This window comes from Phalacrocorax carbo, chromosome 8, assembly GCF_963921805.1.
Source record: "Phalacrocorax carbo chromosome 8, bPhaCar2.1, whole genome shotgun sequence".
Lineage (NCBI taxonomy): Eukaryota > Metazoa > Chordata > Aves > Suliformes > Phalacrocoracidae > Phalacrocorax > Phalacrocorax carbo.
The window spans coordinates 3,904,739-3,930,500 of NC_087520.1; the positions used below are offsets into that span (position 1 = coordinate 3,904,739).

At 43.9% G+C, this 25,762-nt stretch overlaps 2 protein-coding genes and 2 long non-coding RNA genes across 6 annotated transcripts in view; 3 read left to right on the forward strand and 1 right to left on the reverse strand.

Moving 5' to 3' along the window:
* Nucleotides 1-3,641, forward strand: TXNDC15 (thioredoxin domain containing 15). The gene is made up of 5 exons (XM_064458332.1): nt 1-143; nt 247-674; nt 1,220-1,383; nt 1,589-1,719; nt 2,542-3,641. Exons 1-5 carry the CDS (start codon nt 92-94, stop codon nt 2,736-2,738), a joined length of 972 nt encoding a protein of 323 aa, XP_064314402.1. The 5' UTR covers nt 1-91; the 3' UTR covers nt 2,739-3,641.
* LOC135314648 (uncharacterized) lies at nt 2,397-5,534 on the reverse strand. Its single transcript, XR_010374149.1, has 2 exons — nt 5,333-5,534; nt 2,397-2,747 (listed from the first exon to the last, which is right to left on the reverse strand). It is a non-coding gene; the product is annotated as an uncharacterized LOC135314648 (long non-coding RNA).
* The window catches only part of PCBD2 (pterin-4 alpha-carbinolamine dehydratase 2), a 24,495-nt gene continuing 3,505 nt past the window's right edge, over nt 4,773-25,762 (forward strand). Inside the window, exons 1-2 of one of the 2 annotated variants that reach the window (XM_064458336.1) lie at nt 4,773-4,979; nt 7,090-7,221. In XM_064458336.1, the coding sequence (XP_064314406.1) occupies nt 4,872-4,979; nt 7,090-7,221 (240 nt within the window). In that variant the 5' untranslated portion in view covers nt 4,773-4,871. Of the gene's footprint in view, nt 4,980-5,682; nt 6,132-7,089; nt 7,222-25,762 lie in introns of those variants that run through there. The other variant, XM_064458337.1, reaches the window with a different exon arrangement.
* Nucleotides 7,228-25,760, forward strand: LOC135314649 (uncharacterized). Of its 2 annotated transcripts, none has more exons than XR_010374150.1 (3): nt 7,228-11,274; nt 11,986-19,320; nt 19,677-25,760. It is a non-coding gene; the product is annotated as an uncharacterized LOC135314649 (long non-coding RNA). The 2 variants fall into 2 exon arrangements; XR_010374151.1 differs by having other exon boundaries at nt 11,986-19,113; nt 19,241-25,760.

The following is a 25,762-nucleotide window of genomic DNA, read 5'->3' on the forward strand; positions in this document are numbered from 1 at the left end:
AGCGGAAGTGGCCCAGGCATCCGGCGGAAGTGCCCGTTGTCCGGGGAGACGCGGCGCGGCGGAGGCGACCGGGGCCGGGACTGCGCCAAGGATGTGGCGGATGCTGCTGGCGCTGGCCTGGCTCGGTAGGGCCCTGTCTTCAGGTGAGGCCGGCGGGGTCTGGGAGCCGGGCGGCGTGTGCGGGGCCTCCCCGGGGCGGGCGGGGCCCGGCCGCATCGCGGGGCTGACCTCTCTCTCCCGGCGCAGGGGCTGCGGCGGCGGAGCAGAGCGGCGGCGGGCAGCCCCTCTGGGACGGGAACGGGGCCGAGGCCGGCTCGGTGCAGGGCGGCGGCTCGGCGGTGCGATACCGGACGGCGGAGATGGCGGACGCGGCGCTGGGCAGCGGGCTCCCCGCGCAGCAGGCTCCGGTGCTCTCGGTGGTGCCGGGGGAGGCGAGGGACGGCCGGGCCTCTGCTGCCGCCGCCGCGGAAAGTTGCGAGGCGGCGGCGGGAGGCGATGCGTGCGGGGCGGGGAGCGGCCCGGGCCGGGAGCAGGCCGGGCTGGAGACGGTGCTGCCCGCGCCCGCCGAGGAGCCGAACGGTACCGACAGCGCCAAAGCCCCCAAAGTGAACTGCGAGGAGAGAAATATCACCGGCATCGACCGCTTCACGCTGCAGATCCTGAACGTGTCTCAGGTAAACGGGAGGCCCGGCTCAGTGCGACTCTGAACGCCTGGGGATGGCGACAGGCACCCCTGTCAGCGCCCTGTGCCTGTTCCTCTCAGTGCCTGACTTAGTGAATTTCTTTGCATAACATCCTCTGTGCTATCAAAGAGACAAAATCTCTGAGCAGGGAGGCTTTTTGTGTCATTCCAAGCTGAAAAAAATATAGCTCAGTCCACATGCCCATGTCTCTCATCTGTGTGCCTGTAGTAAACTGCCAGCTTTCATGCTGCGTGGATTAGTGCCCTTCTCTGAAACCGGCGCTTACTGCCAGTACCGGTGCCTGTTTCTGGCTTGTGTCTTGTAATGGCTATGTATTTTTAAGTAATACATTTTTAAAACAACCTTTAAAAAAGGTTAAATACATTCCTCTGTTTTAAAATGGTTAAACAAATCTGCAGCTAATGATAAATATTGTTAGGTATCTAATTGACTGCTGAATGACGCACTCCTACGTAAGATCTAACTCTGTTAAATATGTAATTGCCTGTGTTCGTTTTTCTTCTGCTTTCTTAAAGGACCTGATGGAGTTCTTAAACCCAAACAGCAGTGACTGTACGTTAGTATTGTTCTACACGCCGTGGTGCCGCTTTTCGGCCAGTCTGGCACCTCATTTTAATTCTCTACCTCGAGCGTTTCCAACTCTTCGCTTCCTGGCGTTGGATGCATCTCAGCACAGCAGGTAATTTACGCTTCCTGTGTCCCGCTGTTGGGTTATTTCCATTAGCAAGTTGTGTGGTTTTAAAACAGAAGTGTGTTTTTTTTTTTCTTACAAAGCGACAATTTAATTTGGTAAAACTGACACTTCCTGTATTGTGACTGTTTTTGTTTCTTTCTCCAGTGGATTTCTTTTCCTTCATGCTTTGTACTTGCTTTATGTCCACCAGTTTATCAACTAGATTTGGAACTGTGGCCGTACCCAATATCCTCCTTTTCCAAGGTGCTAAACCTATGGCTAGATTTAATCATACAGACAGAACACTGGAAACACTGAAAGACTTCATTTTTAACCAAACAGGTATGTAAATCAGCCCCAATGTGTCACCGGGAAGAATGGGCTGGTTTTTAGCTCCAAACCAGGCTTTTAAAATGAATTGCATTAAGACCTTGAGAGGACCCAGCAGAGGTTTATATAATCGGTTGCTGTAGTGAGCTGGATTTCAGGGTGTGCTGTAAGTAGAGACTCAACGTACTGGGTTGCTGTCACAGAGCAGGGGAAAACAGTGGGGTTTAGCTAGACAGGGCGCTAGGAGGATCGAGCACGCCTTTCTGCCCAAAGATTTAATTTGGGAATGAAGGCAGATGAACCTTGGGATCGTTGCCAGAGCCGCGTAAGGCTGACAGCAGCTGGGGGATAAGACAGTTTTGGTTCTTGTGCTAGAGGAAACAAAAGGATTCCAGTTTCCATGATCTAGCTGTCTGCATTGTGAGCTCAGCACCGGCCAGCTCTCTGGTCCTCTGTAAAGAAAAACAACAAAAAACCACGTATAGGCCTACGAGGGCCTTTGTTGGAGGTCAGAAATTGTTATATTTGCTAATACAGCAGAAATACTCAAAACCTCCACAAACAAAATCCCCACAAACTTACACAAGGCTGTGCTGTGGAAGGACAGAACGACCCTTCTGTTGTGCAAATATACATACACATTGATAGCTTTTCGGTTTTACGTAAGTTAACTGAATGCTAGACACACATTAAAATACGAGACTGTCTCACCAAAATTTTAAGTCCAACGGTACATACGCTTTAGTCTGAGACAAGGAACAAAGGTCCAAATACAACCAACTTCTCTGCATTTGATGATTATTACTGGTGTTGATCAGGTGCCTGCTTTTTCAGGTATCGAAGCTAAAAGCGACGTGGCTGTGACCGAGGAAGACTGGGAAGGCCCCCTGCCCAGCGTTCTGACAAAAGGCATAGACTGGCTGCTTCTCTTTTCTTTGCTCTTCCTGGCTAGCTTTGTCATGTACGCTACCGTCCGAACGGAGAGCATTCGGTGGCTGATCCCTGGACAGGAGCACGAACATCAGGAATAATCTGGGATGCTGAAATAGGGACAGAATTTCCTGCTTATTGGTAAAGCGGGAATTTGTATGGACTAGAAATACATAAGAATGAACTGTTGAATTCTTCGGTTGTAATTTATAATATTGACTAAAAATCTGCTTTATTTATCAACTACGGCATCTGTAAAAAGCAAATTTGTGGCAATTAATGTGGTAAATAAACAAATATGAAAAAACAGGAACTAAAAAAGTATTTCTTAAGCTGCTCTGATCGGCTTATTTTTCATGGACTTTAATGTAAATAGGTGATAACAGTCCTACTTTGCTCTCCTGAAGAGGTCCCTGAGCTTCGTAAATTGAATAAGATTTTTACAGCACATTGGCCTGTATGCGTGGCACAGGAGCAGAGTTGCTTCTGCTCTGGTGGAATCTGAGGATCTTTTACAGATCCTACAGACGTAGGAACTAAAGACTGTGCGTGGACGATGTGGTAGGCGCTATGTAATTAGGATGCGTTAGCCCACAGAGATCGTGCTCAGGTTTTGGCTCATGTGTTCCTGAAATAGAACATGTTAAAGGAAAACGCTGGTGAATGTGATGTTGCTAAATTAGTTTGACCGTCCGTAAAATGAATTACGAAGAAAAAGATGTTTTATAATAAGGTGCTTCAAATTAGTTATTCCACTGTATGCCAGCAGTGACAATTCAGAAGTATGTTATACAGCTCTCGACGGGTGACTGTTTCCCACCTCAGTGCTGGGGTTTGCTGGTTTTCTTGTTCCCTGTGCTCTGAGTTTTGACTTAGTGGCATATTTCTTTGTAAGATTTAGAATTACTTCCAAAGCTCACCTCATTGTGTGTGTGATTACACAACTTATTTACTGCGTTCGTATAGAATTAAATTGCATTCATTGTCATTCTTTTTGAAATAAATCAGGTTTTTAGTGTACCCTTTTAAGTCACTTTCTTACAGGATTAAAGCATACAACTTCTGAAGTACAGATCACTGGCCTAAATTAGCAAGACCAGTCCTGAGATTTATTTAAATTTCTGCTAACCTGTTTGCTGGTTGCACTGTCTGCCGCTGAGGCTTTGTAAGGAATTGGTTTGGGTTTTGGTTATAATTAGTATGGAAGACTTTGAATAAGCTGTAGACTGGCACATTGTATGGTTTTTTAATTATTTGATTGAGTAGCATTTATACGTGATGGAGGCTTGCCATAGTACCCTGATAGGAAGCTTTAGAGTGCAAATTAAGCTGAGAGGACACAGTCATAAAATTTCATATTTGACAAAGAGCTCGTATCCCTGCAATGTCATTCTTCAGGTGTCTTTCTGGCAGCCGTATCTTTCCCCTTTGGAATGCTGATGTCCTGCATTTCTACATATTAGAGGAAAGCGCTCTGATAAAACTTTGGTGTTACTGAAGATAAAGCTAGGAAGTATTTTATTAATAAAGATTGCTCAGAATCTTGAATCAGTTGGAGCATTCTTGCCTCTACCACCCAGTTAGCTTGAGAGGCCTGGGGCTGGATTCTCCCCAGTAATTACCTCCATTCCTCTACAGAAAGAGCAGTGTCTGTAAAAATGAGTGGCTATTTCAGTGCTGCCCCATGGCCTGAAAATGAAACCCGCTTGCACCCCCGATGGCCTCCACTTCTCCGTGGCCAGGGGTGCCTTTGCCATTACCCTTCTCTCTGGTGACCAACGCCAGGGCCGAGGGAACGGCAGGGAGATGTGCCAGGGGAGGGTGAGGCTGGGCGTTAGGGGAAGGTCCTTCCCCCCGAGGGTGGTGGAGCCCTGGAACAGGCTCCCCAGGGAGAGGCATCGCAGCACCAGCCTGGCGATATTCCAGAAGCACTTGGACACGGCCCTCAGAGCCACGGTGTGAATTTGGGGTGTCCTGTGCAGGGACGGGAGCTGGGCTCGGTGAGCCTTGCGGGTCCCTTCCAGCTGAGGGCATTCCATGAGTCTCTGGTTACCACCCGCCGCACTAGAAGGCTGGTGCGGGGCGGGCGCGCGTCCCTCCCTGCCTCCCTCACGCCCGCCCGCCATTTTCCCCCCCGCTCCGCTCCGGCCACGCGCTTTCCCCTTCGCAGACCGGGCCGCGTGGAGCCGGGCGGCGGCTCCTCCCGCTGCCGAGGCGGGGCCGGGCCCGGGGTCATGGCCGTGCCGGGCGGTGGGGCCGGCCTGCGGCGGGCGCTGCTGGGAGCGCGGCGGGCGGCGGGCGCGGCGCGGCGGGGAGCCGCCGGCGGGAACCGCGCCGCCATGGTGAGGGGCGCGGCGGGGCCCGGTCCTGCGGGACGCGGCGCGGGGGGGAGGGGGGGGGACGCGGGCGGGACGGGGCGGGTTCAACCCACCGCACGGCTTAAGCCCGGTATCATGTCCGTGTGTCGCGGGTCAGGTGCAGCCCCTCGTCTGCCAGGTCAGCTTTTGCCCGTGGGTGCCCACGCTGTGCCCTTCTCCCTTTCTGGGGGCGCCCGTGGCGTGGTGCCGCGGGTGCGTGACCGTGACAGACCGCGGCATCTCCCGCCTTCGCTTTTTCCTTTTACAAACGCGTTCCTGCTGCTTTCTTTTACATTTCTGAATATAGTCGTGACGCGTTGGAGGGGCTAAATACGCACCTGGCCTTTGCAACCTCTTCCTAAGCAAAACGCTGCGGCCGGTGCGCTCCAGGGCATGCATCAAAGCTCCGTATTTCTATTAAAAACTCTTATGATCTTATTTCAAGTCACGCCTGCGCGTGCAGGCGAGGCCTCAGGAAGGTAACTGCAACGTCCCTAAAACCAACAGAGAACGTCTCTGCTGCCAGCTGGAGGAACGGACTTTGTGCTGCCTCCAGGTCACAGTCCTGGACTTTGCTGTCTCAAAAAAACCCACCCCCATGATTTCTTTTTTTGTAAAGTAACCTACTAATTTCATCTCTCAACAGATAAAATAATAAATTGCAAGACAGCCATTAGCTTTGGCAACTTTTGTGTATGCTTGGAAAAAAGAAGAATGTAAGACATTCATGCCTGCAGCTGCGGTTATAGCAACAACAAATCCAATCTTTATATTTTTGCAAGTCCAAAGTTGAGTTGGAAGCATAAAGAGCCTACGTTATTTCATTGTAGGACCTGTAAAACCCATCTCTTGGACTGGATGTATCCAACTGAACACAAGCGGTGGCACTGATGCTGTTAGATCGGTTTACACTGTTTGGGTGGTTTTTTGTCCCTTACTATGGGTGAAAACGTTGCTCCTTGGCCGTCCTACATCTTGCAGCCTTGCTCAGGTCGCTCTAATCGCCTTAATTCCTGCTCTGCTCGGGCTCACAGCCCCATCTGGTGGCACAGGGGCTCCTGCCGCTCTCTGTAGCAGAGCTGCCAGCACCGACTCTCAAATCAAAGGCAAAAAATACCCCGAGCTGCTGAGCTGGCGGTGGGTACTCGCAGACCTCTGAAGTCTTAGTGGAGATCTGGAGCAAAATTGCTCAGCCCCTTTCTGGAAGTTCTCACAAAACTGCTTTGTCTGCATGCCCTTACTCTCTGCTTCTAGGAAAAATACCAGACCTCTTCCAAACGCCCCATAGAGCTTTCCTCTCTCCGGGTCTGGCTCCAACCTCACACACGGTTCAGGCACTGATTCAGATATTGAAGCAGAGGGTGTAATCTGTTATCTGTGCCCCCAGTCCCAGAAGGACTCCTTTTGCTTAAAATGAGACATTTCAATAAGTGCTGTGCAGAATCTAGTGCTTACACCAGTAACCTGTAACGTCTTGTAATTGTGTCTGTATTGTCAGGTTTTTTTCTTTTAATTGTTAGTTAAAAAGCTCTTTGTTGCTTGCTATCTTTAAATCTATTCCTGCTTTCTTAGGAATAGCAGTATACAGGTTATGTAGAATGCAGTCTCCTATTTTGCTTCTGGCTTTTAAGTTACAGAAATTAACCTGATGCCTCTTTTAGCCTTGTAATTGTACATTTAGCATGTAATGTAAATAATCTTTTATTTATACATATAGGATTATACATCTAAGAATGGAATGTTTGAAAATTAAGTCAATTGTTACAGCATGTGGGTGATCCAGAGGCACGAGGGATGGGTACAGGTATGCTGGTGGCGGTGTTCCTTCCCATGAAAGAGCCTGTCGCTCTTCGCTGGTTTTGTACAAAAGCATTTGGCTGAACTTAATTGACCGAACAGAAATGGTGTTTCCTGGCTGTTTTAAGTTATGCTGGTCTGTGAAATTATAAAGAATAAGAAACTGTACGGTGGATTTTCCACCTCTACCTTTCTATAATACATAACCACAATTCCATCATGTGGTTTTCTTATGGTTGTACAAAAGAGAACCTCAGCCTCATTCGTGTCGTGTTTGTGTTTTTTTATTCCTCAACAGTCTTCGCAGTCTCACTGGTTGACAGCAGAGGAGAGGAACCAAGTTTTGCTTGATCTCAAAGCTTCAGGCTGGTCTGAGTCAGGCGAAAGAGATGCCATCTACAAAGAGTTCAATTTCAAAAATTTTAATCAGGTAATTATTGTTATATATCACTTTTAATATAAAGGAAATGTAATTGCTTTAATTTCCGTACAATCCTGATGGGAACATAGCTATATTCAGAAATTTGGGAATATCCCTGTGGGACCAAACCCTCTTGGATTTGCCTCAATGGATTGCTCTCTGATTCTGATCTCATTAGGTGGAGTAAATTAATTTTGTTTTGTAGTTGTTAAGTAGATTTGTTCTAATACTACAATTTCTTGATTATAATGTTGGGGTCAAGGTCAGGGTCAGTACAATGGGATTAGAGAAATAATATTTAATCCTGATTTTTTTTCCTTTACTAGCACTTGTAAATGAATGCTGGAAATAATGTAACTCATGGACAGTGGGGTTCATTTTTGTCAGGGGAAATTCTTGAGAAAAATGGGTAAATGTAAGAACAGAAGCTTTTGGCAAATAAGGTGGGGAAAATATGATACGTTTTGCCTTCTAAGCAAGAAAACGGAGTTCTAGATGATTCTTGAATGAATCATAGTATCTGATCTCACAGTGTCTTTGGCATGGCCGAACTGCTGGTTAGCCCTCGTTGGGTTTTTTTTAGAGTCAGGATCCTGAGCAACGTCTCAAACTCACAAGAACATATCTTGGATGTCAGATACAAACTTGCTTTAGAAATACCGAATTTGTCTTGAGAACTGTGGTCAGCTACATTCCCCTGAAAAATTGCCTTCTGAGGAATTGTGACATTGCTTAGGAAAAAGTCACGTTCCAAGAGCATGTGTTTCCCTTCTGGTTTATTTCTGAAGGAAAGGTGAGCGCTTTCTTGGTGGGAGAGGAAACCCAGGGTTTTGTTTGGGCGATGGCTCTCGCTGAGCTGGTTCTTTTCCTCACTACAGGAGGGACGCAGCGAGCCAGGCTTCAGGAGGTCATGGGCTTGTTGGTGTGTGTAGGGACCGGGAGCTGTACTGTGAGCTGTTTATTTACATGGCTGTGCCTAAACTCAGACCAAGGTTTTTAGGAAATCACAGTGAGCTAGATAAACAACAATTTGTAACACTGACTATTTTTCTGCTGTTTCAGACAGCAGTTGTCATGGTAAGGAAAGCCCAGGTGGTAGAGAGGAGGTGGGTGAGGTGCTCCCGGCCCCTCTGAGCTGGGTGAAAGCAAAAGAGAAAACAACTGCAGAAAAACCCAGCTCACGAGCAGGACTGTGCTAGTCCAGGGAGCACGTCTGGAGCCCCGAATACATTTTTTTTCCTGGATTGCATTTCAAACCTGAGCATTAATACAGAACAAATAGAACCATATCATATAATTCAGAGGACAACGGAAGTGGGAAACCCATGAGAGGGAGCTCACCTGAAACCTTGGTGAGAGGTGCAGGCAGCTCGGAGCTGGAGCAACCAGGAGAGACCAGCATGTTTGACACCAATGAGCTAGAAGTGACCCTTGGAAGGGTTGAGAGTTTCAGCCTTTGTGCTTGATGAAATGGCATTGATGAAATGGCATCTCTGCCGGGGCATGGTCAAAGTCTTTGTTGGTACAGCACAACCAGAAATTACTTTCTTTTTCACCAAAGTTAATTAAAGAGTGGTTTTGCACACTGTCAATAAATAAGTCAGTTTGATCAGATGGACTTAGGCAGTGTGTCAACAGACAGGTCAAGAGACAAATCAGTGTGCTGCACCAGCAGATAGCCAGAAAACCCATTGCTCTGGCAAAAGTTTACAAAGTTGTGGTTTTTTTACTGTGTAAATTTATCTTACAACATAGGTAGATATCCATGTCTTCCCAATTTGAAGACTGATGAAGCACTTACCAGTACAGAAAGTTGAGTATAATTAAATATGCTCGTTAGTAGATGATGAAGTATACATTTATACTTCTAGTACATGTCATCTTAGAAAGGGTACTAAAAAAAAAAGGCCACTTGAATTGTTTGGGAGATATGGGGACAGTCTCTCTCATTCTTGGTTGCCATTCATGGATGTTGGGTAGGGCAGGAACAAGAGCGGACGTTGGGAATCAGCTTCAAAAGTGAGCTTTCTGTGCCCAGCTGGGAGAACAAGCTGGGCAGGTGGGTCCTCTGCGCAGCTCTGGTTGGATCAAGGGTATATGCGAATATCTGAGGGCAGAATTTCACCTGCTGATTTGTAGGAATGGGCTGCAGTGACCCTGTTTGCAGTTGTGGAGAGCAGAAGCTGTTCCTGTTATCGTAGTCCAGGAAGGGGCTCAAAGTGCAGATCCCAAGGGGGTGTTCAGTGCTGGTGTTAGAGAACAAGTATTCACCTTTTGATAAGTTGAAGATGAAAGTTAATTAGTATTAAGGACGTATGCTTATTGATGCTTATGCTTATATTACTATTATGTTACTATTAGTAAATACTGCATTTATTAAGACCTAGGGAACAAATGACAAAAGCAGAGCTATACCTGCATTGTACTTTGGGAGAATTTAGTCCTGCAATGAAAAAAGTTGAACTTGTAGGTACAACTCCTTTCATTTCACGTAATAAATACTCTGTTTACATTATTTAAAGTGTGAGTATTTAGTAAAAGTCAGAGCACTGAGAAGTATCGTTTCCTCAGTGATCTTCCTGCTGCCCTATTACAGATGGTGTAAAATCAGGTGTGTAAAACAAAATAAAAAACGCAAGTAGTTGAGCTGACATGAAAGGTATTTCAGATTTATGTTTTGCAGATGATATTGGTATGATTAATGTATTTATTGCTCTTTTTTTTATTGCTTCTCGCAGATAATGTTCATGATGCATGGAAAATTCTGTGGCTTTAAAATCTATGCCAGGTTTACAAAGTCTGTGTATGTCAACAGATGTTAAGAATATAAACACAACTTTTATTATGAAGTCGTGCAAATGTGTAGACATGAGCTTGGTTTATGTATATTATTTTCAGCATGAGAATGAAATGAAACTTCTGTGAAACGAGTTATTTAGATTCCTGAAGCTTTCAGGCTGAGATTAGCTCACTTAAAAGCGATCAGCAATGGGCTGCCTTTGTAAGGCTGACAAGCTAATGACACTTCTGGCTTATGGAATTAGTTTGTAACCCAGAACTTGAAAATGCTGGTGCTATTTGTTAGTCTGAAGATACATTTTCATGAAAATGGGCTTTGGAGGTACAGTTCTCTGAAACAAACTGGAAACCAGCCTGGGGTCCCAGCCGGAAGCCCTTTGTTAGTTATGTTGCTGTGGATGCCCACCACGCACTGGTCCCAGCATCCTGGACTGGGCAGTGTTGGTGCTGGGTGGTGGTTGCTGCTCTGTGTTCCCGTTGCCTTTAGTGTGAGACAAGCTTCTGATGGGTGGATGTTCTGAATCTTGTATGAAGTATGAAATACACCAATGGTGGGAGAAAAAAATGCAAATGCAACTCAACTGCTTTGTCTGGAAGAGCTGTGCTGATCACACCAATGCATCCATCCCTCCTTACCTGCGCCTTGCGGTTGCCACATGTTATCACTGCTGTTGAACAGCAGGTATTTAAAATCAGAGTGTTTTACTTCCAGAACCCTCGCTTGGGTGTGCTTGCTCAAGAGCCCTGTGGTTGAGTTGCGTTCCCTGGGGAGCATGTGCTTGGCAGAAACCTCTGACCATGAGAAAGGTCTCGGAGAGCAGGTGGGCTCGGACCGCTCCACAGCAACTCTCGAGCCCTGCCACGTGTCTTGGTGCTGGTGTGCCTCCATAAACCTCACAGCCACGTCAGGGACCTTGCAGCTAGCAAGGCTTTTGGGTGACTGTGTAGCATCAAGAAGGCACACTCTTGTCCGTTCATGTCTTTGTGCTACTGAAACAAAACGTTTCTCTTCCAGCTGTGGAGCAAGCCCTCTGCTTCCACTCTGCTTAAGCAAAATTCAGAATCAGGGTAGAGAGTCAATTTATGCCTCCAGACCATGCCAGTAACTTGTCCCAATTATCATTCTCCAAACTCAGAAAAGAAGCTGCAGAAACACTGGGATTATTGCTAGAAGCTGGTCATAGAGGGAGGGAAGGGTTGCTGAGGACCTGGATGTCCTGGCCTGTATCTCAGGAATTTCCTGGGCTTTTCTCGGCATTTCAGGTCAGTACATCTCGGGAGGGGTGATCCTGCAAAGTGAATTTCCCCCAGGTTTGTCTCAAGCTGGGCAGGCAGTGGGCAGCTGCGGAGGGCTCTGGGTGATGGGTGCTGAGCGCTGGGTTTAGGTCCTTTACCCAGCTGCTCATTTTCGCTAAATTTGCAGGAACGCCTTAACTTTGAGACTTCCATGTCTCTTGTCAAAGTTGGTTGGATTTGACCAGAGGGTTTAAGGGGCAACTGCCTGTGTGATTGCATTTCCTTAGGTAATCATGCAAAGGCAAAAAATGCAGTTAGGAAATTACAAAGGTGGGCATGTTTGCTGATGGTCAGGTTCAGCATTTACAGCTGCTTTCTTTTATAGGGTAAGTTTTTAATTAAGGTGTTTTTTTAAAAAAAAAATTCATGTAGGAACCCTCCATAAGAGCTCTAACGTCATTTTATAAAATGACAGGAAATCAAATGTTCTAAGAGTCTTTAAAGCTATTTTAAATGTATTTTTTATTTTGGGGCTACAGGACACAGGTGAAAGATGAGCCTGAGCAGAGGGGACAGTAAGGAAACACTTTACAGGGTGGTGCATAGAAGGGTAGAAGCACATGTGTTTCATTGCAGTTGTGGATTCTGGGTTTTTGAGAACTTAAAGCTGTGCAAAAAATCTAGAATAGTTAAATAAATTGTTATTCTCACTTTGCATTTCCTTTCCAAATTTTCTAGCTCTCTTGCTTGAAGTCCAGGAAAAGAAAATCAGACAGAGCATGTTACGGTAGATGCCTTTTTTTTCCCCCTCTCATTGAAATGTCAGTTATTTTCCTTTTGCTGTAGGGAGACATGCTCAGATTTGCCCCTTTAAATTGATCATCCTTGTTGTAATATCACAATTACACATCGGAATGAATTTGGTGGGATATGCACTGAATACTCTTTATTTGTTTTGATGGTGGTACTTGGTGCCAGTCCCTGTAATGTAATCTGCGTCGATACTCCCTTTCTCTACTCCCAGCGCGTTGCTTTGTCTTCTGCGTTGATCAAAGATTGGAAAATTTGTTTTTATATACATAGGCAGTGTATTTCATTGCAGCTTTATGTACTTAATCTTTTGGCTGTTTGGCTGAAATACGTCCACGCCTTTTACGTATTGAAAACATAATATCCTTTAACCTACAATCTGCAGAGCTAAAATGAATTTTATGTTAAATATTTGGTTGTGGACCACATCTCCAGCTTTTTATATGCCACAGTGGTCTTGTGGGTTTTTTTCTTCTCCATTGTCTGATAGTGAGGTCATTTTCAGTCCTCTGAGAAATTTTATTCCCAACCAGATGCGGGCCATATATTAAAAGTAGCACCTGTGGCTAATATCACAGCAGCTTACCATAAATTTACATGGTAACTAGGATTATATCTGTCAAGACTGTTAAAAAATGTCTAGCTTTAATTTGATTTCCAGTATTGAAGGAGCTCTCCAACATTTTGCTTCATAACTATATTTTAAAAGTTAAAATCACTCCATTGTTAAGTTTTATAGCACTCCCAGTGCCCATTAAGTTGATTTGTTAAATGGGGGTCAGAATAAAGCAAGTTGGCTACAGGAGGATCGGAAACCAACCCATTTGTGACAAATTTAGTCCTTGCGTGTGAATCTTCTCAGAGCCTGGGGACTGATTGGATTCAGGTGCAGCTTATGTCAGTTGTGTTTAACCTCAAAGCCTGAGCAACCTCAGCCCCTGACTGTCACTTGTGCTAATCAAAAGACGAACCTCTCTTCCTTCGTTAGCAGGGGAATTGCTATTTTTAATGTAGTATCGGTCCACTTGCTCCCTCTGCTAGAGTTTTGCATTAGATTGCCTGTCGAATGAAAATAGTTTGGTTTTTTTTTTCCATCCTCCTAGGTAGGTGCTGGTTTTCATATAGTCTTTCCTAAACTGCTTCGTTTTCCATTATCCTTTGAGTCCTCTCCCATATGCTATGATTTGTGCACCTGCAAAGTTATGAAAGTATTTCTTTTGGTAGTTATGTTGTTCACCAACTTCCCTGCGTTTATGAATACAATAACCGATTTGCAATAAATCAGAATTATTTATGAGTGGATTTACAGAGTTGAGAAAAATCTTTGTATCTGAAAATAATGAATTTCTGGCCTATCTGCCTGTTGACATTTTCCTTTATTAGAAACTGATAGTGAAGCTTTCAGGACGGGCAGAGGTTAACCTGCAGGCTGAAATGGAGCGAATGAACTGGCTCAAGTGTCTTGGAGTGGAGCACAGTAAAAATATATGATTCCTGGATGGTCACACCTTCCTTGAGTGTATTCTTGTGATTGACTGAGTAAATAACACTCTTGCCTCTGAGTCGGTGGGTCGGAGGGTCAAGGTGCAGCTGCGGGACACAGTCCACGTGCCCGCACTGCTGCCTGGCACTGCTGGTGGAAGGCAGGGAGCTCGGGGTCTGGGTGAAATGAAAGGTGACGTTCTGGGGAGATGGATTGTTTGAAAGCTTTACGAGTTTCCTTCCCTCGCTTTGGAGGAGGAGGAGATGACACTGGTGCCCTGGTCAGTGTGTCCTGTTTCCAATGATGCTTCCAGTTACCTGGCAGCCAGCGGCAGGAAATTGTGCCAAGCTGGGAAGTCCGTAGTGGTGGAAATATGTAATCGGGTTGCGTCTAGGCAGGAATTAAATCCTTGGTGCTGGGAGTTCGGAAATACAGGATTTATTTTCTTCTTGTGGCCAGTGTGGCTGGCAGGGTACAAAACCATATGTAAAGTCAGCCTGTGCTCCAGAATATTTTCAGACCAATGTTTCGCCCTTGGCAATGTTTTTCTGTTTTAAATAGAGCTGCCTTAGTGCATCAGCAGCCTCATGTCTTTTAAAGTCCTTCACAATTTAGCCTTTCCTTATATGTCTGGCAACTGTCATTTTGTCCTTCAGTCCCTTCATTACGACTTTACTGTTGTTAATGCATACGAGAGATTCGTGCCTGATAAAAGGCAGGTGATGAGCAGCAATTGCTCCTCTTCATACTGTGGGGTATCTTCTCTCCTCTTTGGCCAGGGGCTGTGTACAAATCCCACCACCCTCGAGTCCCATCTGCTTGTGGCAACTTGCAGTGCCGGTATCATCGTGGCAGTACCACCAGTATTAGGCTGCCAGGTTTGTTTAAAATGTCACAACATTAATCATATTTAAATAAAATTAATCATGTTTAAATTGAAGACTCAGAGTGGGTGTTTGTCCTTCATCTCTAGTGCAGGTGAAATGTGAGATGTCCCATCCCAGGTGTCGTAGAAGTTGCATCACTTTAATTTTTCTTGTCACTTAACTATAATTAGGGATGCTCATTTTCTTCGTGAGCTAAGTCATATTTCTTCTTAGACTAAATCATTATTATATTGTTTATAATTACTGGGGACGGTTGCATTTCTAATTGCTGACTTTGCCCCACCGAGTAGTCCTGTTGTATCTCCATTTAAGCAGGCCACTGCTTAAATCTGCCCGGCTGACCTTTGGGCTGCTCTCCAGTTGGCTCTAATACAAATGCCTTCCTTAAAAGATGGATTTATTATCACTCAAGTAAAAATTATTACAGCGTTTGCCTTGTGCTTGTTGCATGCATTGATCTGAAAGTGCAAAAGAAATTATTTGTCAAAATGCCTTTTGGATCTCACAAGCTGTCTTGTAGATTTACAGTAGAAGAAGTGTTTCTCCTTTTTTTCAGCTGTACAAATTGATTGTTCACTCTGTTTGAATTAAACAGAACAAATGTTATATCAGCCACGCGAGCAAGGCTGCCGTACATTCGTACCGAATGAGAGCAAATGTGACCAGGTCAACTTGATTTTTAGCTACAGTTCGGTCTCTTTCCTTGTGAAACCACCTTTGGAGAATGAATGGAAAGTTCAGTGGTTTTGAATTCAGTTGGACGCCTTCATTTGGGAAAGTGCAGGTAAGACTGGTGTTGCCTTTCCTGAAAAAGATGGCTGCTCAGAAGTTTTTTACCTTTTCAATTAAGGAAACCTGGTGTCATGCAACTCTTTATGCATTAAAATTTATTTTTATGGGGGTGCTGGAAAGATGTTGATTAAAAGCAAACAGCACATCTCCCTGTCTTGGTTGCTTAACATTTTGCATCCCCTTGCTTTTTGAATAACGCCCGACTACGTTTTCAAACCATTAATTGCCTTTTACGCTAGCAGCTCTCACTTTCTCGTACTCCCATGGAGGAGACACAGGCTTTGGGCTATTATCCTCTGCAACTGTAATTGAAAATGGACTCCGGCTGGCAGAATAAACTAAAATAAAACTCCAACGCCCCTATTTAAAAATTAACCATTACTCACCAAAAGCACATCAAACCCACTTAGCGGACATCCGTTAATCCCGCGGTGAGCCGTTTCAGGCTTTAATGCACACTGTTTTACACGTTAAGGGTTTTGAAGTCGCGGGCCAGCGCTGACCTTTCGCATCTGCTCCTCTCGCAGTAGGAATCTCCGCTCGCCGCTCCCCGTCAGGGCGGATTAACGTGACGAAGTGCAGCGCTTCTGCTGGCTGCAATTTTGGGTTTTGATCAGAATTATTTCTTTCACAAACAATCACGTTTGGCTAAAATGTTACATCTGCTCTGAAAAGCCACTGGCAGGGCCGCAGTTTATCGGGGTGAGGCGAGTGTAATTTTTTTCATTCCTCTTTTATAAAGCTGCAAACCTGCTTCACGTCGTTTTTTTGGGAAAGAGCTTCTCTTCTTCCTCTTCCCCTTGCCCTTTTCTTCCTTTAATTTTGTTGGGCTGAGATGAAAAGTTGCTCTGGACAAACACAAAGCTGGCTGTGATGTCTTGGAGGGGTTTGGTGGGGGAATGCGCTGATAAGTGGGGAGCCCTGTGCTGAGTCAGCACTGCACCATTGGGTTTATTTTGTGCTAAGGGTGCTTTGTAGGAAAACATTTCCTACAATCAGAGGGGAAAGTCCTGATTTCATGATCTAGTGTGATTTTCCTCAGGCTGTGATGAGAATAACAGTAGGCAGTTAAATATATGTCTGTGTATGACCAGGGTGTCCCTGGTTGGGAGAATCTTTATTCCGTGATACAACGGGCAGGTGCTTGTAGCAATCAAAAATACTGTTGGCTGTACAAGCCCAGGACATTGAGTTTATGCATTCATCTTGTAATGCCCAATCTCGTAAAGAACCAAAGGGTTTCCCTCTATGGTGTGCTTGTATAAATTTCTAAAAGAAATTTGACCTTCACTGGAGGACTCAGAATTAGTATTTGCCTCCCCTTGTGAGCCCACCTCTCTGTTCCCAGGGGTACCGGTGTACAGACGGTGTGGGCTGCCCAGGGGAACCCTTGTGTCTTAGTAAAAAAACAACCAACAAGAAAAACATAGAACCTCTCAAAATATTGTACATCGTATGTACTCTGCCACTTCCAGGCATGCGCTTGGAGCATGCGGAGGGGTCTGAAGACACTTGAAAATGCTAAGTATAGGTTGTTCATCTGAATTATTGGCAGTTCAGTGGGCCTGGTTTTTAATAATGCAACTTAACGTGGCTGCCTTTGTCCTTTTCTTCATGACCTGCTCCAGCCATTCTTCCACCTACCAGAGACAGGGATGAAGCAGGGTCTAGGTGACCTACAGATCACATAGGGAACAGTGGGCATGGCAAACCAGGCAAGGTAACCAACTGCTCTGAGGTTGAAGGATGCCCTGAAGAGAAACATGTTGTCTGGGAAGATGCTTGCTCTCTCCTGCTCTTTCTTCAAATGAGCTGTCATTTCTAGACTTGAAATGTCTGTCTTCAAAATAGTATTTGAATTTTATAGTGCAATATAAATGAAAAGCCTGCCATTGCTGGCCCAGGTAAGTCTCCTGCTGAGTTTGCTGTCCCAATGTATCACCTACATTCTTCTACTATAAGAGATGTCCAAACATGAAGGCCCATTCTGACAACAGAGCAGGATGCTTTCAGCCGCTCAGTTGAGTGAAATGATTCCCTGACTGGATCCACAGTAAATGTTCCTCAGTTTGCTTTATTTCATGGCATTAGGTCTTTTTAGATTCTGGCTTGGCCAAGAGGGTGATCGGAAGACCTCTTCAAATTCCTCACACCTCCATCGTGATTTCTCTGTCGCATGTTTGAATTTTTGACCTTGTCTTTAAAAACAAACAAACCAAAACAAAAAAACCTGACAGTATAGTGAGTAGGAGGATGGTGGAAGATGAAATGGCCATGAGACCAGCCACTTCTTCTCTTAATCTACCATAAAGCAGTACCTTTCTTATCACTCTTTGATGTTTTCTTAGAATCATAAATTGCAGAGATTTAGAGGATTATCAGAGCAGGATACGATTGCCCTTGGATACTCAGCAGAGAAGATTTTGGATATTAAACTGGTAGTATGTGTAATCTTGGCCAAAAGACCAAGGAAAATTCCATCTGAGCGCTCTCTATGTTATCAACAGCGTGTATGGCATGTGAACTTCATTTTCATGTCTGCAGAATGAAATCATTCCTTCGCATACAAGTAAGAAGAAACATGGGGGGAAACCAGTAGTATTTTGTTCTGCTGTAGCCAGGTCTGTTCCACTGAAAATGTGGTGCAACGGGATAACAAACTTCTCTAGTTCTACGCTGAGGCCAAGCTCTATAAAAGTCAGAGGATTTGAGCACCTTTTTGAAGGAGCATTCACATAAATTAATTCTTATTTGGTCTGTTTTACAGCGCCTTCATGTCATGGGCTGGCACCGTTTATTGCCCAAGCGGCAGCATCTTTGTTCAGCATGAAGGTCACCGGGGAGCAGAGTGCCTTAGTGGAGGGTTCAGGTGCCTGAATTTAAAGGGTTGGAACTGGGGACTAACTGCACCTTGTTACTAGTTTATTTTTATAGTGGTTTGTGTGATGGCTTTATTACAGTACAGCCAGGAGCTTAATTTGCTGGGCCAAACATTTGCTTTAACAAGTAAAATTATCATTGTCCTTTCAGTTATGCGGCCAAGAGTGTTTGTTATTTTAAGTGACTGATTGCTTTAGCAGGTGCTCGGTTAATGGAGGTTTCGCTGTGTTATTTAATGTTTTTAGGTAGGGTGCAAAAAGTTCATTTTAAAAAGTCATGTTTCTTGGAATAGCCATTTTATTTGGTGTAAACCTCCTAAGTGCAACCTTTATATTCCATTTTTTGAGCACAAAGCACACAAAAATAGTTTGGGAGGTGGAGAGTCACATTTAGCTGACTACGTGGCTGGAGGATTTCTTCCATGTTCTGGTTCAGTCCTGAAACCTGGGATCATTTTCCTTTTTTTTTTTCCTCTAAAATCTAATATAGAGATCTAAATTTTTTAATAAATAATATTTATGAGGCTACATTTACCTAGAGTGCTAAGGAACTGGCACTGGGGTGGGGGGACCATTTATTTAGAGTATTTCTATATGAAGTGATGTATCGCAAATATCATGGGACCTTCTTGATGGTTTGGTTGGGATTTAGGATGTCTGCTTATTTATGGGCAACTATAATTATTGTTATCTACCTATAAGCAAATGAATGTATTTTGTAATAAGGTTATATTGACCCAGTGGCGTCTAGGCTTGAAATTTTATCACTCAAAAAGAAGTTTTTATGCTGCTTTAAGGCATCTCTATGTTCTCTCACTTCCACTCCATCAAGTTTATATATCTTTTTGGTGGAATAGGTGATCAATTTTGGCGTGAAGTCTGTTCATTGAATCACCGAGCATATTATCTGCTTTCTGTTCATGAAATCCAGGTGCAATCGCTTACAGTAATAAAAATGAGAATAGGAAAAACGATCTGAGGCTGCTGGAAAAGTCAAGATGTGCCGGGGAAGAAGGTATAATAGATGTAACATTTTGTATCATATTATCACCAATAAGAGAAAAATAGGTCTAAATTCAGCAGTTATGTAAATCTTGATATCAACAGGCTTAGAAACAATTGACTTGGGGTTTGTCGTGCAGATTGCATGTGAGGGTATTTCACACACGTGGCGAGTGCGAGGGAAGAGGAAAGCAAAGCAAAACCAAGACTGTAAGAGCAGGTCAGTGCTCTCTACCTTCCTCTTAGTCCCTCTTCTTGCATTGATCCTCGGATCCCTTGGCCTTAGCAGAAATATTTGTATTTGGGTTTTGGACTAGTTGAATTTCAAGTGAGGCAAATTACGCTTGCACCTGCTTTATGACAAAGCGATGTCATAGCTTAGGTCACTGCTGAGCTTGCGAGACGAAGCCTTTGACTCAAACCTCTTCTGGAGAGCTGCATCTCAAGCATCACCAGGTCCATGTCACGTCGAGTGCTGCACCTGGTCTCGATTGTGCCGAGCGAGTGTAAACTTCCGAGCGGCTTGGGCTTTTCCTGGGACAGCATTCCTGAAATTGCCTTCTGTCATCTCTGCAGCTCTTGACATTGTACCGGTACCTGTGTGAGAAATGTCCCCATTGAGGAAAGGCCATGCCTCCGAGCTCCGCTTCTCTTTGCCTCCATTTATTCTTCATGTTCTTCAAATTGGTAAATCATATGACAATAAACAGAAATACCCTCAATGAAGAGAGAAGGGGAAACTGTTGTTTATCTGGTCAGGTGGTTTAGATTAGCGGTGATGCTGGTCTGTATTATGTTACTTTAAATCATAGTGTCCCAACAGGACATAAATTATGAAGATTGTTACAGTATGTTTCATCCAATGTAAGATCAACAAATTGGAATAATTTTTTTTATAGGAAAATCAGTGCTTTGGCAAGGTTATTGTTGAAGAATTTAATTTAACTTGAGCTTTGCTTGCATTATTTCTTAATATATAAAAACTATTTGCATAATGTATGAAGTATAAACATTTTTAGAATCAAAGGCAAGAATGCCTTTTCCAAGATTACACAGAGTGGCAAACTACTTAGAATAGATCAGTGTTTGTGCTTTTGCTGTCAAAAATGTTTGATATAGAGCTGGCGAGCTAGTTTCTTCACCGACATAATTGTAAACAAGTGTTGGGAGACAGAAACAGCGTTCTTTGTAGAACATGGTGTAAAGGTTTTCACGTACCCTGCTGCAGATCTAACATGGAGAGCAGTGTTTACAGCTATAATAGGAATATAAATAGGTAACTTTTTTTAGAGAGCAAAGCAGCATTTCACTTTCGGACAAATGATGTGTGCAGATAAGTATGGGGGATGCGAGCAGTCTGCTCTGGATTTTAAAAGGATATGGTAAACGCAGAAAAGTGTAGACAATTAAGTTGGAAATTGTGGGGTGTTTTTTTTTTAGTTTCACATTTCGTTATGAAGACAGAAATGGCGTCTCAGTACATGCCAGTATGTCTGTAGTATCCCTCTTCCATCCTTTCTCTTTACTGGTGTCTTTCAGAGTTAGGAGGACTGCTTTCCCCAATCCTGAGCGGTGCTTGGGGAATGGGAAGGTTGGCTGCACTCATGATGTTCTCTTGCTCAAGCTGTTAAAGAGGAGTAAAAAAAAAAAGTCTCTACCTATGATTTGTAGGTGTTGTTCACCTTCAGGATGGCAGAGTGCTGTCTTGAGGTGGGATGGAGGGAGTAGGGAAATGCGGGCACAACGCCTGAGCCAGCTTGTCCATTGCTTGCACTCACTGGAGAGATGGGGACATGAGTAATTGGAGTTCAGCTCTATTTTGGGCCTTGGTTTAGTTGTGCTCTGAAGGACTGTCCCACTGTTTCTGGAATGGTATTAAAAAGGGGAAGAGCAATGGGAAGGTGTTCCCCTGGTTTATGTCCTGGATGAATCCAGACAGGGCCAAAAAGAAGAAGAAAAGAGGAAAAAATCTAATGTCACATGGATCCAGTGTCCCTGGGGTGGTTCAGGCAGGATGATGATGCCCACAGGAAAGAAGCCCAAAATGAGCACGTGGTTTTGAGAACGAACACCTGTCCTCCTGTGCTGCCATCACCTTCCTAAATACCAGTTGGATTCCTCTTTTTTTGTGTTTTAACCATGTTGTCACTTTCAGATGAAGAGCATGGCCTTGTGAGATGACTTTTGTGTATTTGTAAGGTTAAAGTATTTCTTAATGGAGTAAATAGAATTAAAATAAAACAAACCCTGGATTTTTCTTGACAGAACAACAGAAAATGTCATGAGATTAGGTCAAACCCTCATGACTAGCTAAACATAACTTAAAATAGCTCGATATTAAAGAGCTTTTTCCTTTAATCTGCTGGCTCACTGTTAGGTAGTAACGTCAGCTGGATGCATGAAAGCTTCTGCAGTTTGGAAGTGAACCTGAATGGTTCGAGTTTATTGTTACAAGTGTCAAACTGCTGAGGGGAACACGTGCTATACACTGTGCACAAGGGTATTTTTCACTTGGGTGAATGGAAAGCAAATGTGTGAAAGCATATCTCTTGCCTTGTATGACAGTGTCGCTATAACTTGTTTTATTTATTCACTTCCCATTGATAAATTATACAGATGCATCCCAGGTGGGTGGGGAAGGGAAGACAGGTAGCCCTTGCACTGCAGAAGGTCAAGGTTAATGCTACCTCCAATGCTATAATGACAGATGGGAGGCAGAAACCTTAATGTACTTGTGATTAGCATATGGTTTCCTTGGCTGAGTGTCCGAAGGATTTAAGCAGCCCGGGTACGCTCTTCATAGCGTACGCATTTTAAAACAAACAAATAAAAAGTGTGTATGGTTGTATTGTTGAGCCTTTCAGCTGTTTTTCTTGAATAACTCCACTTCTGAGTCAAGTACCGTCAGCTGCTTTGTTCTGGAGATGCACTGGGGTAATCCATCACTGGGGACTCGCGGGTGGGTGATGTATTAGCATGACATATCGACCTGTGTTGCTTTGATGTATAACTCATCAAGATAATGTTGGCAAGCATTGTACAAAAGCAGCATGTTTAAAAAGTATTAAGATGAATTGATTCCTTGCTTAAGAAGTGCGAAAGGAAGAATAATAGCAGATTAGCTCCAGGATGCCGTGGTTCTCCTGGAGCCATGCAGCGTTGTGTGGTGCAGAGGGGCGGATGGAATTTCATCTTTCCTCCCACTTCTGACAGCAAAGTGTCTGGCCCTGGTTTTCCCATTCTCAGGCAACAAAAGTCACATTAAATCTTATTTTGTGATTGCTTATTTTGTCACTTTTGAAAGCGGTTTGGCCAGTCCCAAAACATTATACAATAGCTGAATTTTTTAAAGATTTTTTTTGTTTGTTTTGGTTTTGGTTTTTTTTTCTTTGTTAGGTTAACTTGTTCTTCTAAGAGCAGCCCTGATTTTTATCTCATGGAGATGTACTGTGGCTGGTAGTATTTAAAAACCATTTTAGAAGAGATGTTACAACTGAAAAACCATTAGTTGTTAACACCTTCTTTCACGATATTAAAAGACACGAAGGGAAAAGACGTACAGGTGCACCCAAGGCATCTCCTTGTCTGTGCAGAATTGCTTCGCTCCTTCCTTGTCCTGGTGCTGTTTGTGGTTCATCACAGGGATTTGGCAGTCTGCCGTGACTTGGGTGATGTGATGCATCTATTTAGAATAACCTGTATGCCGGGATGTTATTTTAGCCCAAATGTCCTAAAAAGATTAGGTTGAAAATGTCTGCCTAATATGCCTGTTACTGAAATATCAGAATACTTTACACTTATTTAGTACATCAAAGTGTCTTTTCATACTTTGTAATGGCTTCTAGAAAATGCTCAAGTCCTGTCTTTCTCCTCTCTTTATTTTTCAAGGAAAAACCTGAAAAAGTTCCCATTAGGGGCCAGGGGGCTGCAGAACTCTGTTATTAATATAGCGAAAGTCAAGACTGTGTTGGATCTTACTGTCATGAGTAAAGTACTTGCCCCACTTTCATCAAGAAATGTGTGATGGTCTGATAAACTCTGCCTACCAGTGCAGTCTTGACAATGATCTTGCACTGCAGACTGCTTAATAATTTTCATTATTTTTAATTAAAGTTGAAGAAATGCAGACTCCTGGTCAAATTAAGGTTGGTTGTGTTGCCGGAATGTGGTAATTACTTTAATTGATCACAAGATAGTTTCCTTGATCACCAATTAGACCAAATTACCGATCAAGTTTCAAGACGTGAAGAAATGTCCAAACTGATTTTATGTAATAGTGTTTTCATATCTAATCAAACCTAAATATCTTTTCCTTCCAGAGCCAATTGTATTTTCCCAAAGAAAGGTTACGGCTCTACAAATATAAAGGTGATTCATAAACAATAGCGTTCTAATTCACTTAATTAGCAGAGGAAGTATTTAGGACCTTAATGGAGATTGCGCTGTTGAAATTGCTCAGTAGAACTGTAGCTCATTTTCTTAGTGGGAGATACTTTTTTGCGTATAATTAAAATAAACTAAAATGCAAGAAGTTGCTTTGAGTAATGTGCAATGAGGGAGAACGTCTCTGAGCGGAGCGGGGCATGGAGGAAGGCGGGCATGTCTGGTAGGTGTGCATGCTTCGTCCTTCGCTGTTACACCGCACTGTAATCACCCCGGCTGGGACAGCCGTGGTCAGCTGGAGCAACGAGCAGCAGGACCTGTCCTGGGGAGGGTCCTCTGCGCCAGAATGAGTTCTTTTTCGTGACTTGGACAGCCCCAGGTTGAGCACTCTTCGGGAAGATGAACAGTGTTAAGACCAAGGACTGTTCTGTCCAGCTGGAGACTTTGTACCGTCGGTGGGGGAAGAGGCAGTGGGTTGGCGTGGTGGTACTGACTGGGGGGATTTGTCGTCTCAAAGCCTGGAGGAAGGTCTGCAGAGCAGATTAATTTAGTAGATGCATTTGCTTGCAGAGTTCGCTCTGTCTGCCTTCCATCAGAGCGATGATTATTGTCATACTATCAATGACTTGGGCCTGTGTAGTGTCACCTGTGTATATACGTAGGTGGGTGAGTTCCTGGGATGGACAGACAGACACTGGTAGAGCATACACGAACCTGGTAGGGTTTTCATAAATTTAATGTATTTTTCCCTTGCTGCTCATTTGCACAAAGGCAATCCAGTTACAGATGCAATTGCTGTTTTAAGCTTGTGGGGACATTTCTGTGTGTAGGTTGGTGTGTTGGAAATAACATTCCTATTAAGCCCATGGACACTCTAAAACATATAAATCAAATATCTTTCAGAACTCTCAATGCAGAAGAGTTCCAAATCATTGCTAACATCTAATGCACAACTTGCAGCTTTCCGCTTCAAAGAGTGTGGCTGAAACATTTGCAAATTTTTAGAAGTAATTGCTCACTGGAAGTAAAACTAAACCAAGCAAGAGCTTCAAGGGAAGTTAGATTTTCCCAAATTTGGGAATGCTCTTGGGTCAAAGAAAAAAGCTTTTTAATTGCTGACAGTTTGGTGATTTCCAAATGACAAACCTCATTGGAATGATTTTCTCTGATTATAACGTTTGCATTCATTTGACTGGCAAAGCGACTAACAAAGTCATACTTCATCCAGGCACCGATCCTTTTTTTACTTAAAGGCTTTTGTAATTTGTGAGAGGAAAAAAGACTGAAACTATTATCAACCATTATATGTTATTCATTGACCACATGTTTGTTTGAAATGGCCATCGCTTGGTGGAATGCGGGCCATGTACATTCTCTTCCATAAATTAGCACTAAAAAACTACCTAAGTCAGGTAGGGTTTTGTTGAGCTTGTTGTACTATAATATGAACCAGGCTATAACGTGGATGTTACTTTTGCTTTGCATGTTAATTCAGGTCCTGAACGCCGATGGATGGAGCTCGGTATGAACAAAGCCTCCTGACTTAGAGGCGTTCTGCTCACGCACTGAGGCCCTTCGGGCCCCGCTGTGTAATTGCGTTCTTGATTTACATGGACATTCTAATTTTCTTTATAACGTAGTGATTTGCTCCTAAGTATTTTGGCAAGGGCCTGCTATTATTTTCTTCTTGAGCCTGTGATAAAACCTGCGTCCCAGGGGGACGTGCTGGGGAGAATAGAGAGGCAGAGGATTGGGAAACCTATTTTAACTCATTTTAAGGGAAAATATTTTCTCATAAAGCAAGGGGCAAACCCACCTGTCGCCTCTCTCCCCCCGGTAAAATAAATAACAAAATTGTTATGTGAAAGGATGTGTTTCTGGAATTGGTATCTGTCTAGTACAGGAATACTGGGCCATGATGCTTCATTAGAAACGGCAGGTTTCTAAGATGCAGTAAGGGATGAGGGGTTTGGAAAGGATGTTTTAAATTGCTGTTGGATGCCAAAGGTAAAATCATTGCTCTCTTGCAATGGCTTTGAATCCTGCAGTAAGTAACACTGAGGAGAGTGATTTACTGGGGTCTGAAGGGGATGATTTCAGCAGTGTCCGGAAATGCATCGGCAGCATGAGAAGGTGAAAGGCTCCTCGAACACACACAAGCCCGAGGTGCAGAGATCTGCAGCATCTCTACAAGTTTTTAAGATTTTGGAGTGAGTCTTGCAGATCCCCTGCCAGTCCTGGCAGGTGGAGGAGTATTTTCTTCTTTGCTCTTTCTCTCC